Source organism: Scyliorhinus torazame, chromosome 8 (genome assembly GCF_047496885.1).
Source record: "Scyliorhinus torazame isolate Kashiwa2021f chromosome 8, sScyTor2.1, whole genome shotgun sequence".
Lineage (NCBI taxonomy): Eukaryota > Metazoa > Chordata > Chondrichthyes > Carcharhiniformes > Scyliorhinidae > Scyliorhinus > Scyliorhinus torazame.
In genome coordinates, this window is record NC_092714.1 from 11,443,413 (window position 1) to 11,461,140 (window position 17,728).

At 46.7% G+C, this 17,728-nt stretch overlaps 1 protein-coding gene across 2 annotated transcripts in view; it reads right to left on the reverse strand.

Moving 5' to 3' along the window:
• Positions 1–17,728, reverse strand: part of robo2 (roundabout, axon guidance receptor, homolog 2 (Drosophila)) — a 1,628,477-nt gene that overhangs the window by 1,109,052 nt on the left and 501,697 nt on the right. The window contains exon 1 of one of the 2 annotated variants that reach the window (XM_072513078.1): positions 14,942–15,137. The exons of the other annotated variant lie outside the window; for it this stretch is intronic. Within the exon in view, the coding sequence (XP_072369179.1) occupies positions 14,942–15,014 (73 nt within the window). The 5' untranslated portion in view covers positions 15,015–15,137. Of the gene's footprint in view, positions 1–14,941; positions 15,138–17,728 lie in introns of those variants that run through there. 2 annotated transcript variants of the gene reach the window in all.

Consider the following 17,728-nt stretch of genomic DNA (forward strand, 5'->3'; position numbering starts at 1 on the left):
AATGCATCAGATCACTCAAAACTATTAATGACAATGGAAAATATCCACCTTTGGCAGACAGTCAGTCTTTCTTCATCACACAATTTCCCCTATTACAGTGAAAAACAGAATGGAAGAATCGTTAAGAGATTAACTTTGATGGAACTAGTGAACAGTCCCAGTTGACTATTTCCTGGGAATTTGAACTCATTCCAAATATTAATGGCCTGTCTTTTATGCAACAGCTTCACTCAAATTCAGTTACCAGCTGCCTGGCTCCTTTTCCATTCATACAAAATGCAAATCGGGCATCTTACGGTTTGCAAGCATTCAGCCCAGCAGAAACAATTCAATTGATTTCCATTTTACACTAATGGCATCCGCACCTCTCCCATGTCACAGGAGAGAAATAAAGACACTCAGAGCAGAGGGCAAGGTTTCCAAATAACATCAGCTGAGCAACCCGATTGTCTGCCTTCAAAGCCAGCTCTCAGAACATTAACATTACATTCCAAAACCTCAGCCGCATAAACAAAACTTTTGTTTTAAAATTTTCTTTCAACCAGTCTGTGGCTAGTCTCGCTCAAAGAACTGTCTGGGATGAACGACACAAAAACAGGCCATTCAGCCCAAGAGATCTCTGCCAGTGTTTCTTCTCCACGTGGACCTCCTCCCTTTGGACTTCATCTGACCCTGCCAGCTCAAGCTTCTATTCCTTTCTTCCTCGTCCCTTTCTGTGGCTTTCCCTTACATGCATCTTCTCTGTTCGCCTCAACTAGGCCCTGTGGTGGTGAGTTCCACATTCGCATTATTTCATTTTCGTGACCCCTGCCTGGCTTAGGTCTCCTCCACAAGTCGAGGCAGCTTTTTAACTTCTGTCTTTTTTTTCTACTCTGTCAAACTGCGTCATAATGTTATCTCATAAACAACCCACCAGGCAGGCCGACACTGCCGGCAAACTTCACACACAGGAGGAGAATGAAAAGATTTACCTGGGAGACCAGTCAAGATGAAAGGAAGTGTGGTGCTCTCTGTGGTACTGGTTGTAGTGCTGGTTGTGGTATGCAATTGGGATATCTTTGCTGCAAGGTCCTTCACACATGGAAGATCCATATCAAAGCTTCTAGAGTAGGAATGGTAGCTTAAAAGATTGCGGATACAAAACCTCTCTTCCCAAGATATACGCCATCTACGTAATACTTCAAAAAGTCCTGGAAGCCAACAATACAAGTTTACTAAGGCGTTGCCTGTGCACAAACTAGATTTGTTACCAACCAAGTGGGCAAGAGTTATTTAAATGAATGGAGTTCTTTTGGACTTTGCAAGACATTTATGTTGTACACACTAGATCCAAGGGAGTGAGGACAATGAAAGATTGCTGGGTGAAGACAAGTTTCTGGAATGACTGAGGACATTTGGGAGTTAACAGGATGGTGGGAGGCAATACAGACTGCTGACAGGCACAAAGAGGGGAAAAGGAAAGTTACTTGCAATAGTTTCAGCTGAACATGCAAGAAAAAGGCAAGGAGAAAGCTCTGGGGTGGGTGTGCGGATGAGTGAGTGGGGGTAAAGGTGGGATTGAACTGAAACCCCCTCCAGTGGCATCAAGTTGAGGTCCCAGAGGCTGTTTCAGCTGTTGGACCTCCGTTTTTTTTTCCATTCGGCCAATGGACTGCTTGCCCGAAATGGACATTGAGTGGGAGTCAGCTAACTGGAGCGGGTGGAGATTGGAGCATAAGAATGAGAAGCAGAAGTAGGCAATTCAGCCCATCGAGCCTGGCTCGATCATGGCTGATCCCTTCCTGGCCTCAAATCCACCTCCCTACTTGTTCCCCACAACCCATTTTTAAAATCAGAAATATATCTATCTCCTTCTCGAAGCCATTTAATGACTCAGATACCATCACACTATGGAGCAGCAAGTTCCACAGATCCACCACCCTCTGCGAGACGTAGTTGCTCCTCATCTACCGCCTCTCAACCCAGACCAGTGACCTCCCTCCTAGATTGCCCTACAATGGTCTAGCCTTACTATATCTATCCCTCTTAGCATTTTATATACCTCGATTAGATCCCCTCTCATTGTTCTCTCCTCATAAGTCATCAATCCTTTCATCCCCCGAATCAATCTGGTGACCCTCCTCTGAACTGCCTCCAATGCCACCACATCCTTCCTCAAATAAGGAGACCAAAACTGTGCACAATACTCCAGATGTGGTCTCACCAACGCCCTACACAATTGCAACAACACTTCTCTGCTTTTATACTCCAGTCCTTTTGCAATAAATGCTAACATTCCATTTGCCTTTTTAATTACACGCTGTATCTGCATACAGACTTTCTGCGATTCATGAACAAAGGCACCCTGATCCCTCTGCCCAGAAGCATTTTGAATCTGTTTTCCATTTAGATAATAATTTGCCTTTCTATTTTTACGGCCAAAATGAATAACCTCACACTCCACATTAAACTCCATCTTCCAGATTTTGGCCCAATCTCCTAACCTATCAATATCCGTCTGTAAATCAGTATCTCCTCTTCTCTGCCTGCTTCCCCACCTATTTTAGCATCATCTTCAAATTTTGCTATGTTACACCCAGATCATTTAAACATTTTGGCCCTTAATGACAAGATCATTTCTTAATAATAGTAATATTAATAATCTTTATTAGTGTCACGGGTAGGCTTACATTAACACTGCAGTGAAGTTACTGTGAAAAGACCCCAGTCACCACATTCCGGCGCCTGTTCGGGTTCATCGAGGGAGAATTCAGAATGCTCAATTCACCCAACAGCACGTCTTTCGGGGCTTGTGGGAGGAAACCGGAGCGCCCGGAGGAAACCCACGCAGACACGGGGAGAACGTGCAGACTCCGCACAGACAGTGACCCAAGAAGGGAATCGAACCGGGTCCCTGGTGCTGTGAAGCAACCGTGCTAACTACTGTGCTACCCTGCGCCCAAATACAGCCTTCATGTCATCTTTAACCAATAAAGCAATTCCACCTCCTGTTCCATCCTGTCTATCCTTTCGGAATACCAGTCCCGGTCCTCCTGCAATCATGTTTCAGTAATCCCCACCAAATCATACCCATTGTCTCTATTTGTGCTGTCAGTTCATTGACCTTATTCCAAATGCCACATGCATTTAGGTTCAAAGTTTTTAAAATATTCGTCTTTCCCTTACAGGATTTTCTTGTGCACAATGCTTTTCAGACATTCTGACGTCGATTATTAATCTCTGATAACGCTCATCCTCTACTTTCACTCCCAGAGGCACCTTACATTTAGATTTGTTACTTTTCCTTTCCCCTCCACAGTTGCTAGACTGGTCCTGCCCTGTTCATCCTACCTGCTCCTCCTCACAAGCTGACCTGCAGCTTTGGTTCCTATTAACCATTATACTTCTTGTACTTTAAACCTCCCCCCCCCCCCAACACCCCCCCCCCCCCCCCGCCCCCCACACCCATTTGCTTGGTTAAAGTTCTTTGACCACCCTATTTATCCTTTCCGCTAGAACATTGGTCCCAGATTGATTGGTGGAGACCGTCCCAACGGTACAGATCCCTCCTGTCCCAATACTCATGCCAGTGCCCTATGAAATTGGGCGGCCATTGGCCGTTATCATGCAAAGCAGCGTGGGTTAAGCTCACTGTTATAACCTGCCCGGATCCTATTGGCTGTGGACAAGTGGTTACCCCAGGTTCCTTGGGGAATATGAGCTCTCCCAATGAGGGTAGGGGTGGGGAGGACGGGGCAATCGTTAGAAGTACAGCTGTATAAATAGAACTGGCCAGTGTGGTACCGGCTAGAGAGGGAACCAACAGTGAACTACTGGCCGTGTGTACAGATTGTTGGAAATAAAGTTACAACAATAGTTTGACTCTACAAACTCATACTGGATTCTTCATGGTTGTGGTGAATGTATAATTACTAATAATTCACCAGTGCCCTGTGTTATGTTATTAACCCTGTGGGCTCTACCTATGGGCCATTGTGTGGCTTCACCCACAGGGGATATGTTGGGGCATGTACGGGCTCCGCCCATGGCTCCACCCCCTTTACCGGAAGTATAAGAGCTGCTGACCTGCGGGGCCGCCTTCTGTGTTGTACCGGTCACAGGCAGGCTCAGTTCTAAGCTGATTAAAACCACGGTTTACTTCTTCACGTGTCTTCGAGTGAATTGATGGTCGCATCAATGGCCTTCACAAAACTCACTATGGTCAGGGATTCCCACAGAGTACTTATAATAAAAATATTTGTCACAAGTAGGCTTACATTAACACTGCAATGAAGTTACTGTGAAAATCCCCTCGTCACCACACTCCGGCGCCTGTTCGGGTACACAGAAGGAGAATTCAGAATGTTCAATTCACCTAACAGCACATCTTTCGGGACTTGTGGGAGGAAACCGGAGTCCCGGAGGAAACCCACGCACACACGGGGAGAACGTGCAGACTCCACAGACAGTGAACCAAGCTGGGAATCGAACCTGGGACCCTGGAGCTGTGAACCAACAGTGTTAACCACTCTGCTGCCTTTTGAACTTTAGTTGACAAGTCTTCACACAGGGTCCGAAGGAGAATCCATGAACAAGAATGGGAATCTTCTGCCGAAGATTTGGGGTGATCAGGATGGTGAGCAGAAGAGGTAATTGATGCAAGAGAGAAACAGAGTACTGGAGAGACAGGTGCCCCGGGGGTAACTTGGCAAGGAAGACGCTGGTGAAAACGACATTGGTGAGCTGTGCGGGGCCAGAACTTGCAAGGTGCTAATAGTAAAGCAAGCGGTTACTAATAAAAGCTTCCAGGGGACAGAATGAACACATTCAGATTTCCAACAAGGTTGCAAGAAGGCGGAAACAGGAAGCATGCGAGATTAAAGAGACGTTCAGGGCATGATCATTGGCTGGAGTCACACATCTTTCAAGGCTCACTGCCACACTCTCAAATTGACAATAAATACTGGTCTTGCCAGGGATGCCCAAATCCTGCAAATTAATACATTTTAAAAATCATGAGGTTAATCAGGGGGTAGTATAAGGGGCAGGGCTCTGATTGGAAATAGCTGAGTGACGGAGAGGCCTCAGTTATGTACTTAGATACATTGAGAACTTGATCACAGGGCGGAAACATGTTCTAAATCTTCAGCTCTAGGCAAGGATAGTAGAGACAGGTTGGCAGAGAGAGGCAGGCTACGGCTAACGTGCTTGAGTTGCCAGCTGAATGGCCAAATCTTTCAGCTCAACAAACATCCTGCACATGTGAAACAGAGATCACGTCACAATAACCTGGAGTGTTCAAGGCCAATTTTGCCCCAACCTTCTCAGCCAGGTGGTATCAGCTTACTCAGCACGGTTGAAAAATCTGGAATTTTTCCTATTCAATTAATTCAATTATTTTTTGTGATCTCATTCATAAGAAAGAGAGAAATAAGCTTGAATTGATATTTCACAACTTCAGCGCATTCTTCAGAATCAATGAAATACTGCGTTTGAAGTGTGATCACCGTGGTAATGCAATAAACGGAGCGGCCAGTTGGGCGGCACGGTGGCGCAGTGGTTAGCACTGCTGCCTACGGCGCTGAGGCCCCGGGTTCGATCCCGGCCCCGGGTCACTGTCCGTCTGGAGTTTGCACGTTCTCCCCGTGACTGCATGGGCCTCACACCCACAATCCAAAGATGTACAGGGTAGGTGAATTGGCCACGCTAAATTGCACCATTAATTGGGAAAAAAATAATTGGGTACTCTAAATTCATTAAACAAAAACACAGCAGCCAGGAGCAGACTGCAAGCTCCCACAAACAGCAATGGACTAATGGCCAAATAGCTGGTTTGAGTGATGTTGGTTGTGATCTTGCCCAGGACACCACAGAGATTCCTGTGCTGTCCTTCAAAACACTGTCTGGGATCTTTTCGAACTATCCGACAGTGTGGTGCTCCTTTAGTGCTCCACGAGCAATGTCAGGTAAGAGTTTGTGCTCAAGTGTCTGGAGTGTAACTTGAAACCACAACCCTCAAACTCAGAGACAAGAGCGACACCCACTGAGCAGCAGTTCACTGATCACTGGCATTTCATCCAGTCCAAAACCTGATCATGCTCATTGTTTTTAACTCAATCGAGCACGATTCAGCGGACTCAAGTTAAAGACCGTTGAACAGCGCATTTAGTGGGGTGTTTCTCAGTGCCTGCAATGCCGACAAAGTCCCTGATGCTATTCAATGGCACTTTCTCATTTTTCCTGCCAAGGCCACACTTTAAGTCATTACCTGCACTGCCCAGTTGAGCTTTTGACCCCCCCCCCCCCCTCCTCAGCACTCACAGTTCACCCAACTCACCCGTTTCAGGGTCCTCGAGCCCTCCCCCCCCCTTTACCCTACCTCTTATGGGCAATGAAGCCCCGGGCCTGACCCCTGGCACGATCAACCTGGCACCTTGGCACTGCCAGGGTGGAAGTGCCAAGGTGCCAAATGCCACGGGAGTGCCAGGGTGCCACACACTGCCGAGTGTCCAACCACCCAGGGCTTCAACACCCCAGCGATCCCCCCCCCCACCGAGGGGCCATCACATCTGGTTCACGACTGTGGTGAAACCACTGTGTTTTAGTGTGCTGCCACAGTATTACGTGTTGTACAGTATTGCCACTATATTACATGTTGTACGTTATGGCTCTGCCGGTGGCTCCTCCCCCTATGCCCTGGGTATATAAGCTGCCGACCTCTCACACTGCCTCATTCTGGGGCATGCTGCCAGCTCTGTTGGAAGTCAATTGAAGCCATAGTTAATTCACTCTGCGTTTTCCGTCTTAATTGATGGCATATCAATAACTTTTTGAATCAGTTCCAAACGCCGCTGGTTTAAACCTCACTGGCGAGGCTGGTGAATCCCGGGCCCCAATGAATTGGGTGGGGGCATATTTAAATCAGCCGAATAGCTCAATTAAATAGGAGTGCCTGGATCTCGCCCAGCGAGAGAAACATCTGGATCGTGACGCGAGATTCCGTCGAGTCTCGTGAGACGTTTCGAGCGACGTGATTCTCGATGAAGACCTCGCGCGAGATTCAGAAAGCTTGTCCCGACACCAAGTCGGTCACGATGAGGCTGCTGAATGCCCAAGTCTTGTTAAGCCGAGCATTCTCGATCAACAAGCTGTACATGTATGAGGTTTCAAATCCAACATTATTGGAAATAAATACTAACACAATCATGGGAGTCGATTTCAGCGGGAGCGGAGCAGGTTAGTCAATTTCAGCGGGAGCAGTGCGCAAGTGATTGCTGGGAGGTAAGTTTCTCCTTTAAAAACACTTGTCTTTGCAGGAGCAGGCCAGTCGATTTCAGCGGGAGCAGAGCAGGTTAGTCAATTTCAGCGGGAGCAGTGCGCAAGTGATTTCTGGGAGGTAAGTTTCTCCTTTAAAAACACTTGTCTTTGCAGGAGCAGGCCAGTCGATTTCAGCGGGAGCGGAACAGGTTAGTCAATTTCAGCAGGAGCAGTGCGCAAGTGATTGCTGGGAGGTAAGTTTCTCCTTTAAAAACACTTGTCTTTGCAGGAGCAGGCCAGTCGATTTCAGCGGGAGCGGAGCAGGTTAGTCAATTTCAGCGGGAGCAGTGCGCAAGTGATTGCTGGGAAGTAAGTTTCTCCTTTAAAAACACTTGTCTTTGCAGGAGCAGGCCAGTCGATTTCAGTGGGAGCGGAGCAGGTTAGTCAATTTCAATGGGAGCAGTGCGCAAGTGATTTCTGGGAGGTAAGTTTCTCCTTTAAAAACACTTGTCTTTGCAGGAGCAGGCCAGTCGATTTCAGCGGGAGCGGAGCAGGTTAGTCAATTTCAGCGGGAGCAGTGCGGAAGTGATTTCTGGGAGGTAAGTCTCTCCTTTAAAAACACTTGTCTTTGCAGGAGCAGGCCAGTCGATTTCAGCGGTAAACACTTACCTGGTCCCGTTTTCGGTCCCTCTTTGCTGTTTGTTAAAAAAAAATTAGTGTTTGAGGCGGGAACAGGAAGTTCGACCCGCGGACTTCTGGGAAGACACTCACCAATAAATTCTGGTGGAGAGGAAACCCGAGACACTACACGTGTAGTGTCTCCCACCCGCCCTCCTCCTCTAACCTAATAATAAAACCCATTGGTGTGAGGTAAGTACCATATTTTATTATTATTATTATTTTTTTTTAATTTAATTTAGTTGTTAGCCAGATCTTGGTAGAAAGTTAGAGGGATGGCAGGGAAGGGAGTGCAATGTTCCTCCTGCAGGATGCTTGAGGTGAGGGATGCCGTTAGTGTCCCTGCTCATTTTACCTGCAGGAAGTGCTGCCATCTCCAGCTCCTCCAAGACCGAGTTCGGGAACTGGAGTTGGAAGAACTTCGGATCATTCGGGAGGCAGAGGGGGTCATAGATAGCAGCTTCAGGGAATTAGTTACACCAAAGATTGGAGATAGATGGGTAACTGTAAGAGGGACTGGGAAGAAGCAGTCAGTGCAGGGATCCCCTGCGATCGTTCCCCTGAGAAACAAGTATACCGCTTTGGATACTTGTGGGGGGGGCGACTTACCAGGGGTAAGCCATGGGGTACGGGCCTCTGGCACGGAGTCTGTCCCTGTTGCTCAGAAGGGAAGGGGGGAGAGGAGCAGAGCATTAGTAATTGGGGACTCGATAGTCAGGGGCACAGATAGGAGATTTTGTGGGAGCGTGAGAGACTCACGTTTGGTATGTTGCCTCCCAGGTGCAAGGGAACGTGATGTCTCGGATCGTGTTTTCCGGGTCTTTAGGGGGGAGGGGGAGCAGCCCCAAGTCGTGGTCCACATTAGCACTCACGACATAGGTAGGAAAGGGGACAAGGATGTCAGGCAGGCTTTCAGGGAGCTAGGATGGAAGCTCAGAACTAGAACAAACAGAGTTGTTATCTCTGGGTTGTTGCCCGTGCCACGTGATAGTGAGATGAGGAATAGGGAGAGAGAGCAATTAAACACGTGGCTACAGGGATGGTGCAGGCGGGAGGGATTCAGATTTCTGGATAACTGGGGCTCTTTCTGGGGAAGGTGGGACCTCTTCAGACAGGTTGGTCTACATCTGAACCTGAGGGGCACAAATATCCTGGGGGGGAGATTTGTTAGTGTTCTTTGGGTGGGTTTAAACTAATGCAGCAGGGGCATGGGAACCTGGATTGTAGTTTTAGGGTACGGGAGAATGAGAGTATAGAGGTCAGGAGCACAGATTTGACTTTGCAGGAGAGGGCCAGTGTTCAGGTAGGTGGTTTGAAGTGTGTCTACTTCAATGCCAGGAGTATACGAAATAAGGTAGGGGAACTGGCAGCATGGGTTGGTACCTGGGACTTCGATGTTGTGGCCATTTCGGAGACATGGATAGAGCAGGGACAGGAATGGATGTTGCAGGTTCCGGGGTTTAGGTGTTTTAGTAAGCTCAGAGAAGGAGGCAAAAGAGGGGGAGGTGTGGCGCTGCTAGTCAAGAGCAGTATTACGGTGGCGGGGAGGATGCTAGATGTGGACTCATCTTCCGAGGTAGTATGGGCTGAGGTTAGAAACATGAAAGGAGAGGTCACACTGTTGGGAGTCTTCTATAGGCCTCCAAATAGTTCTAGGGATGTAGAGGAAAGGATGGCGAGGATGATCCTGGATAAGAGCGAAAGTAACAGGGTAGTTATTATGGGAGACTTTAACTTTCCAAATATTGACTGGAAAAGATATAGTTCGAGTACATTAGATGGGTCGTTTTTTGTACAGTGTGTGCAGGAGGGTTTCCTGACACAATATGTTGACAGACCAACAAGAGGCGAGGCCACGTTGGATTTGGTTTTGGGTAATGAACCAGGCCAGGTGTTGGATTTGGAGGTAGGAGAGCACTTTGGGGACAGTGACCACAATTCGGTGACGTTTACGTTAATGATGGAAAGGGATAAGTATACACCGCAGGGCAAGAGTTATAGCTGGGGGAAGGGCAATTATGATGCCATCAGACATGACTTGGGGGGGATAAGGTGGAGAAGTAGGCTGCAAGTGCTGGGCACACTGGATAAGTGGAGCTTGTTCAAGGACCAGCTACTGCGCGTTCTTGATAAGTATGTACCGGTCAGGCAGGGTGGAAGGCGTCGAGCGAGGGAACCGTGGTTTAACAAAGAAGTGGAATCTCTTGTTAAGAGGAAGAAGGAGGCCTATGTGAAGATGAGGTGTGAAGTTTCAGTTGGGGCGATGGATAGTTACAAGGTAGCGAGGAAGGATCTAAAGAGAGAGCTAAGACGAGCAAGGAGGGGACATGAGAAGTATTTGGCAGGTAGGATCAAGGAAAACCCAAAAGCTTTCTATAGGTATGTCAGGAATAAGCGTATGACTCGGGAAAGAGTAGGACCAGTCAAGGACAGGGATGGGAAGTTGTGTGTGGAGTCTGAAGAGATAGGCGAGATACTAAATGAATATTTTTCGTCAGTATTCACTCAGGAAAAAGATAATGTTGTGGAGGAGAATGCTGAGACCCAGGCTAATAGAATAGATGGCATTGAGGTACGTAGGGAAGAGGTGTTGGCAATTCTGGACAGGCTGAAAATAGATAAGTCCCCGGGTCCTGATGGGATATATCCTAGGATTCTCTGGGAGGCCAGGGAAGAGATTGCTGGACCTTTGGCTTTGATTTTTATGTCATCATTGGCTACAGGAATAGTGCCAGAGGACTGGAGGATAGCAAATGTGGTCCCTTTGTTCAAAAAGGGGAGCAGAGACAACCCCGGCAACTATAGACCAGTGAGCCTCACGTCTGTAGTGGGTAAAGTCTTGGAGGGGATTATAAGAGGCAAGATTTATAATCATCTAGATAGGAATAATATGATCAGGGATAGTCAGCATGGCTTTGTGAAGGGTAGGTCATGCCTCACAAACCTTATCGAGTTCTTTGAGAAGGTGACTGAACAGGTAGACGAGGGTAGAGCAGTTGATGTGGTGTATATGGATTTCAGCAAAGCGTTTGATAAGGTTCCCCACGGTAGGCTATTGCAGAAAATACGGAGGCTGGGGATTGAGGGTGATTTAGAGATGTGGATCAGAAATTGGCTAGCTGAAAGAAGACAGAGGGTGGTGGTTGATGGGAAATGTTCAGAATGGAGTTCAGTTACAAGTGGAGTACCACAGGGATCTGTTCTGGGGCCGTTGCTGTTTGTCATTTTTATCAATGACCTAGAGGAAGGCGCAGAAGGGTGGGTGAGTAAATTTGCAGACGATACTAAAGTTGGTGGTGTTGTCGATAGTGTGGAAGGATGTAGCAGGTTACAGAGGGATATAGATAAGCTGCAGAGCTGGGCTGAGAGGTGGCAAATTGAGTTTAATGTAGAGAAGTGTGAGGTGATTCACTTTGGAAGGAATAACAGGAATGCGGAATATTTGGCTAATGGTAAAGTTCTTGGAAGTGTGGATGAGCAGAGGGATCTAGGTGTCCATGGACATAGATCCCTGAAAGTTGCCACCCAGGTTGATTGGGTTGTGAAGACGGCCTATGGAGTGTTGGCCTTTATTGGTAGAGGGATTGAGTTCTGGAGTCAGGAGGTCATGTTGCAGCTGTACAAAACTCTGGTACGGCTGCATTTGGAGTATTGCGTACAGTTCTGGTCACCGCATTATAGGAAGGACGTGGAGGCTTTGGAGCGGGTGCAGAGGAGATTTACCAGGATGTTGCCTGGTATGGAGGGAAAATCTTATGAGGAAAGTCTGATGGACTTGAGGTTGTTTTCGTTGGAGAGAAGAAGGTTAAGAGGAGACTTAATAGAGACATACAAAATGATCAGGGGGTTGGATAGGGTGGACAGTGAGAGCCTTCTCCCGCGGATGGAAATGGCTGGCACGAGGGGACATAGCTTTAAACTGAGGGGTAATAGATATAGGACAGAGGTCAGAGGTAGGTTCTTTACGCAAAGAGTAGTGAGGCCGTGGAATGCCCTACCTGCAACAGTAGTGAACTCGCCAACATTGAGGGCATTTAAAAGTTTATTGGATAAACATATGGATGATAATGGCATAGTGTAGGTTAGATGGCTTTTGTTTCGGTGCAACATCGTGGGCCGAAGGGCCTGTACTGCGCTGTATAGTTCTATGTTCTATGTTCTATATGTCCAGTTCACCCAAAAGAGCTATAAGCATTCCATATCCATTTTGAGCTTGAAGTATGGATGTTGTTAGGAAATTGTGATGAAATAAAAAACAAAGAAATCCAGTAATTAGCAATGTATTCTGGTGGTTGAATGTTTAAAAAAATCTATTTAAAAATGGAAACTGTGGTAGAGACAGTTGGCAGAATTGCTGGATCTGGTGCTTTGATATGTTGATAAGCCGAGCATCACCGTAAACAGATGTTTACCAAGAAAACGTTGGTAACAATGGAGAATAGAATGGCAAGAATACAAGAAAGTTTGAAGCTGAAACGTGAAGATGAGGTGTGAATTTAACAATTACATGTTAAAAGATGAACTCAGAAAATGAAAGTAATTGGGCGGGATTCTGCGGGAATCGGCGGGGCGGGCAACTCCGGGGTGAAGGAGTGGTGTGAACCACTCCGGCGTTGGGCCGCCCCAAAGGTGTGGAATCCTCCGCACCTTCAGGGGCTAGGCCGGCGGCGGCGTGGTTTGCGCCGCGCCGGCCGGCGGGGAAGGGGCTTGGCGCCTCGCCAACCGGCGCCGAAGGGCCTCCGCCGGCCGGCGCGAGTTGGCGCATGCGCGGAGGGCTTCGTCTCCACAGCGGCAATGGCGGACCGCTACAGCCGCCAGTGCGGAAGAATAGAGTGCGCCCACGGCACAGGCCCGCCCGCGGATCGGTGGGCCCCAATCGCGGGCCAGGCCACCGTGGGGGCAACTCCCGGAGCCAGATCCCCCTGCGCCCCCGAGGACATCGGAGGCCTCCCGCGACGCCATGACCCGCCAGTAAGTACCTACTCTAATTTACGCCAGCGGGACCGGCAAAAAACGGGCGGCCACTCGGCCCCCGGCGGGGGGTCAGAGAATCCCGCCCAAGAAGTGTGACCTCTGAGAAGTTTCCTTCAGATAAGGGAAGATCAAAAGGGAAAAACAAGATATCAAGGGCAAGTTCACCCTTTACAAATGAGCTGTTTTGAGAGCTCAGCCCATAGCAGGAAGCTGTGCCAACTCCCAACAAGTTCTGCCTGGAGGAAAAGCCTGTTTGACAAACAGATTGTTCTATCTGATGTCATAAGCAACCCCGAAAGATATAGGTGCTTGGAGTGGAAACGATTGCTGGATTTTGCCTGTAGTTTTAAAACCTATGGCATGTTGTTTGGAGAGGTTTAGCTCTGAGGTTAGGAAAATAGAGAGATTTGGAAATGCCTAAATTTAACAATACTGTCTGTAGGCATTGCAATAGTGACACATATTTGTAGTTACTTTCTTCTTGCGCATTTTATTATTTATTCAACATCATTGTGCGCAGAATCATCACAAAAAAGACTGGGGCATCTTTCACTGATTTTCACATCTTTCCTCAAATGATATCAAATTGCAAAATGCAGTTGAGAATCGCCAAGATTCTCGTATCGATGCTCATTGGACTACTGCCACATATCCAACTGCAACTTTCAAGCAGTACAAAGAGTTACTTAGGCAAGAGATTCTGCAGAGTAACTCATCTCTTGACTCCCCAAAGCCTGTCCGGCATCTACAATGTGCAACGCAGAAGTGTGATGGAATAGTCTCCACTTGCCTGGGTGAGTGCAGCTCCAATAACACCCACGAAGCTGAACACCATCCAGGACAAAGCAGCCCGCGTGATTGGCATCCCACCCACCACCTTCAACATTCCCTCCCTCCACCAGCGACACACAGTGGCAGCCGTGTGTACCATCTACAGGATGCACTGCAGAAACTCACCAAAACTCCTTCGACTGCACCTTCCAAACCTGTGACCTAGAAGGACAATGGCAGCAGATGCATGGGAACACCATCACCTGTAAACATATCCTCCAAGCCCCCTCCCCACACACACCCTGACTTGGAACGAGATTGCATTCCTTCACTGTTGCTAGGTCTAATTCCTGGAACTCTCTACCTTACAGCCTTATGGGTGTACCTACACCATGTGGACTGCAATGGCTTAAGAAAGCTTCACACCACCGCCTTCTCAAAGGCAATAAAAATGCTTGCTTAGCCAGCGACCCCCATATCTTGTTAAAGAATTTATAGAAAGGATGCATGGAACTGATTGCGGAGTCGGGTGTGGAACCAGTTATACTTTCAAATGCAACGATTGGTGATTCTATGTCAGATCCCAGATACAAGGTTCAATGCAACACCTCTGTTATGATTCACAATCTCTCTATTCGAGGTAAGTGTCCTTTGATGACGTAGGAACAGGAGGAGGTAATTTAGCCCCGCAAGCCTATTCAATTAGATCATGGCGGATCTGAATCTTAACTCCATTCACCCCCCCCCCCCCCCTTAGTTTCATTTCCCTTCATAATTTTGTCTAGAAAAGAACCTATTAATCTTAGTTTTGAAAATTTCATTTGACCCCATAGGCTCAGTGTTTTTTTAAGGGGAGAGTTCCAGATTCCCACTGCCAATATTTGGTGATGGCTCTGTACACTGAAGCACAACCTCCTCCTATCTGCCCACATTGACCCTCTTAATGTAAGGCCAACATTCCACTAACCTTCCCGAATACCCTCTGTACCTGAGCACGAGCAGTTGCTCCTTCTTGACTCAGATCACAAGTGGAACGCCTCACCCCTCATTGACGACGATGTCCAAGCCATGCACAAAATGAACTTCTCACCCAAGTGCACACAATGGGGGCCATGGTTTTCACTGCGCTGACATGAATTAGGCTGCTCTTCTTGAAAGTGAGAAAAATCAAGACATTGCAAGCGGAGAAAGAACACCATGCTCTCTACAGGACCTGGTCGTTCTCCAGCACACCTGCTGGACTGAGACATCGGCACACAACAAGAAAGGTGCAAAACGTTACCTGTGACCTCTCTCAGCGTGAAAGGAAGTGTGGTGCTGGCTGTGGTGCTAGTTGTGCTTTGCAATTGTAACATCTTCAGTGTGAGGTCCTTGACGCATAGAAGATCCAGGGTAAATATTTTAGCGTAGTGATGGTAATCTAAGAGGCTGTCGATACAAAACCTTTCATTTCGAGGCAAACGTCCTTTATGCAACAAATCCCACAGTCCTAGAAGCCAATAGGACAAGTTTACTATGTTGGGGCGTGTGCACAGATATATAAAGTGTCATTCAATTAGGGGCTGAGGGTTGTTCAACGGGTTTGATGTGCCAAGCTTATCAGAAGTTCCATCCCTTTGAGTTTTTGTTGAAAGTAAAGGTTTATGAATTTGGGGCAGTGAAATTAGGCTTGAGGTGAAAAAGAATTGGAAGGATGAGGTAGTTTGGTGTTGGGGGCAGCAACTATTGGTGTACAAAATCAGTATTGATTATCAGTTCACTATTCTCTGCTCTCCATTCAAACTGCAAATAAGCAATGATTCCCAGATAACATTTTCATCACTATCCTAAACGGTCACGTATCCATGGTGTCCATATCGGAAATTGTAGTGTATTATGTTTTATATTTGTGGCAGTAATGTTGTTAAAAACCCTGGTTTAAAATACGTACAGACAGTATGTCTCCTAAAGCTGTAATCAAGGTATCATAAAAGGTGAGGGAATGATTGATTTTAACCATTTACTTTTTTACAGAGCGATGGCTAATGGAAACATTGTTTTGGCTGTTGGAGGTCCCTGAAGCGTAAATCATTTGAGGGATTATGCTTTATCCCAGCTAACATGGGACATCTTAGTGGGATATGGATGATGTAATTAATGAAAGGAGCCAGGTCTGTTAGTAGTTTGAGCAATTTGCCAGAATATTTTAGTCTGACAAGGCAGAAAGATTTTCAGGTTGTTCCTGAAAGGGTCTCTTTCGAAAGATCTGCACAGAGAACAACTACACTGATTTGCTAACTTTATTTACAAGTGTATTGTGAACTGTATGAGGTTGCTTTTTTGGAATATCTATGGTGGCAGATGTAGATAGTGAGGTAAAGTGTTTTCCTTTTATTCGAGAATTTCTATTTTATAGTATACTTAGTCTCCCTCTTTGCCTTTCAAGATGTAAGGCCTGAATGTTCGCCACAATGGAGAGCCTGGGGCGGGGCTGGAGATGTGAGATCTTGATAAGCCAGGAGTGCAAGAACCAATCTGTGCAAATTGGACCAGGTGAGAACTGGTCTGAACTTGGTGGATTTGTTATGATAGCCAGGTTACACCTTTGGAGAGGTAAACTACATTTTGGACATGGTCCTGTGACACCTGAGAGATAAGGCAACATTTTGGGGAGGTAAGGAGTCCTTTGGGACAGATAAGGAACCCAAAGGATTCTAAAAAGTCAACAATGTTCTTCATAAACAGTGCATAGGCTCATTGTAACTGTCAAACTGTCAAAGAACTGTCAACATTTCTTGGAACTGTCAAAGCTGTCAAGGGATTTAAATCTAATGGTGTTTAAATTTTGAAAAAGTATGATATTTTAAAAAGATACAATGTTTTACATTTAACTCTGTCTGTTGACATAAGCCTGAGGGATAGCATTATGGGATTTCTGATGCTTGACTGATTTTATAACCAATCATTATCACAGTGGGGTGCCTGTTAAATGATCAGTTTGATTGACAGCTGAAAGTGATCATCGAATAGAATTGTGTTTTCATAAGAGATTAGAAATGAAATGAAATGAAATGAAGGCATTTCAATGTTTTGAATCATATTTTATCACTGAGAATATTTTGTTTTAAATAGCAAAGTAATCGATAGACACATAACCTTATTACATTTTAGCATAGTTCCTTCGGTTGGCACATGGTGGGTATTAGGTGGATTGACTTTGAAGTGTTAGGGTAAAGGCTGGCGGGTGAAGAGCACAGTTGGCATGAACTGGCATATGTCAGCATAGGGACTATAAAGGGCCATTGGAATGAGCGGGGGGGGGGGGACATAGGATGTCATTGGGGGTATGAGAAGCCAAGGGGGAGTGGGTAGAGTTGTTGCCCATGCCCAATTGTGGACCAATGCTTTGCTGGGCCATTTCCAAAAACAATTAAGAGTCAACCACATCACCGTGGGTCTGGAGTCACATGTAGGCCATAGCAGGTAAGGATGGCAGATTTCCTTCCCCGCATGAGTGAACCAGTTTGGAATTTTACAACAATCAATTGTAGTTTTCATGGTTATCATTACTGAGACTTGCTTTACATTTTAGAATTATTAATTGATTGAATTGAAATTCCACCACTTGCTGTGGTGGGATTTGAACCCGTGTCCCCAGAGCATTAGCCCAGATCTCTAGATAACTTGTCCAGTGACATTATCGATGCACCACAGTCCCCCCAATTAATGATGGGTCACAAATGCTGGCCTTGCCACTGATATCCTCATGCTGTCAATAAATAAAAGGGAAGGGCCAAATGGAAGCCATGTGTAATGACAGCAAAAGCAAAGACTAGGAGATGTCGAGATGGCCTCATGAACTGTTTCACCAATTGGACTTCCGGTGGTAGCCATGAGCTAATCGGTCGCGCACAAGGTGGCTCCTGCTTCGAGGCTCAGGGTTTGGCCCTTTCTACCCTGTTAATGAAAGTTTTGGTGAGGGAAAAGTGCAAACTAACCGTAGTGTGTTGGTTTCTCCTCCAATGTGGCAATAAAACCTCGGCTCAAGAGGTGGACGACCCTCGTGGTGCAGCAACAGAAAGTATGGCAG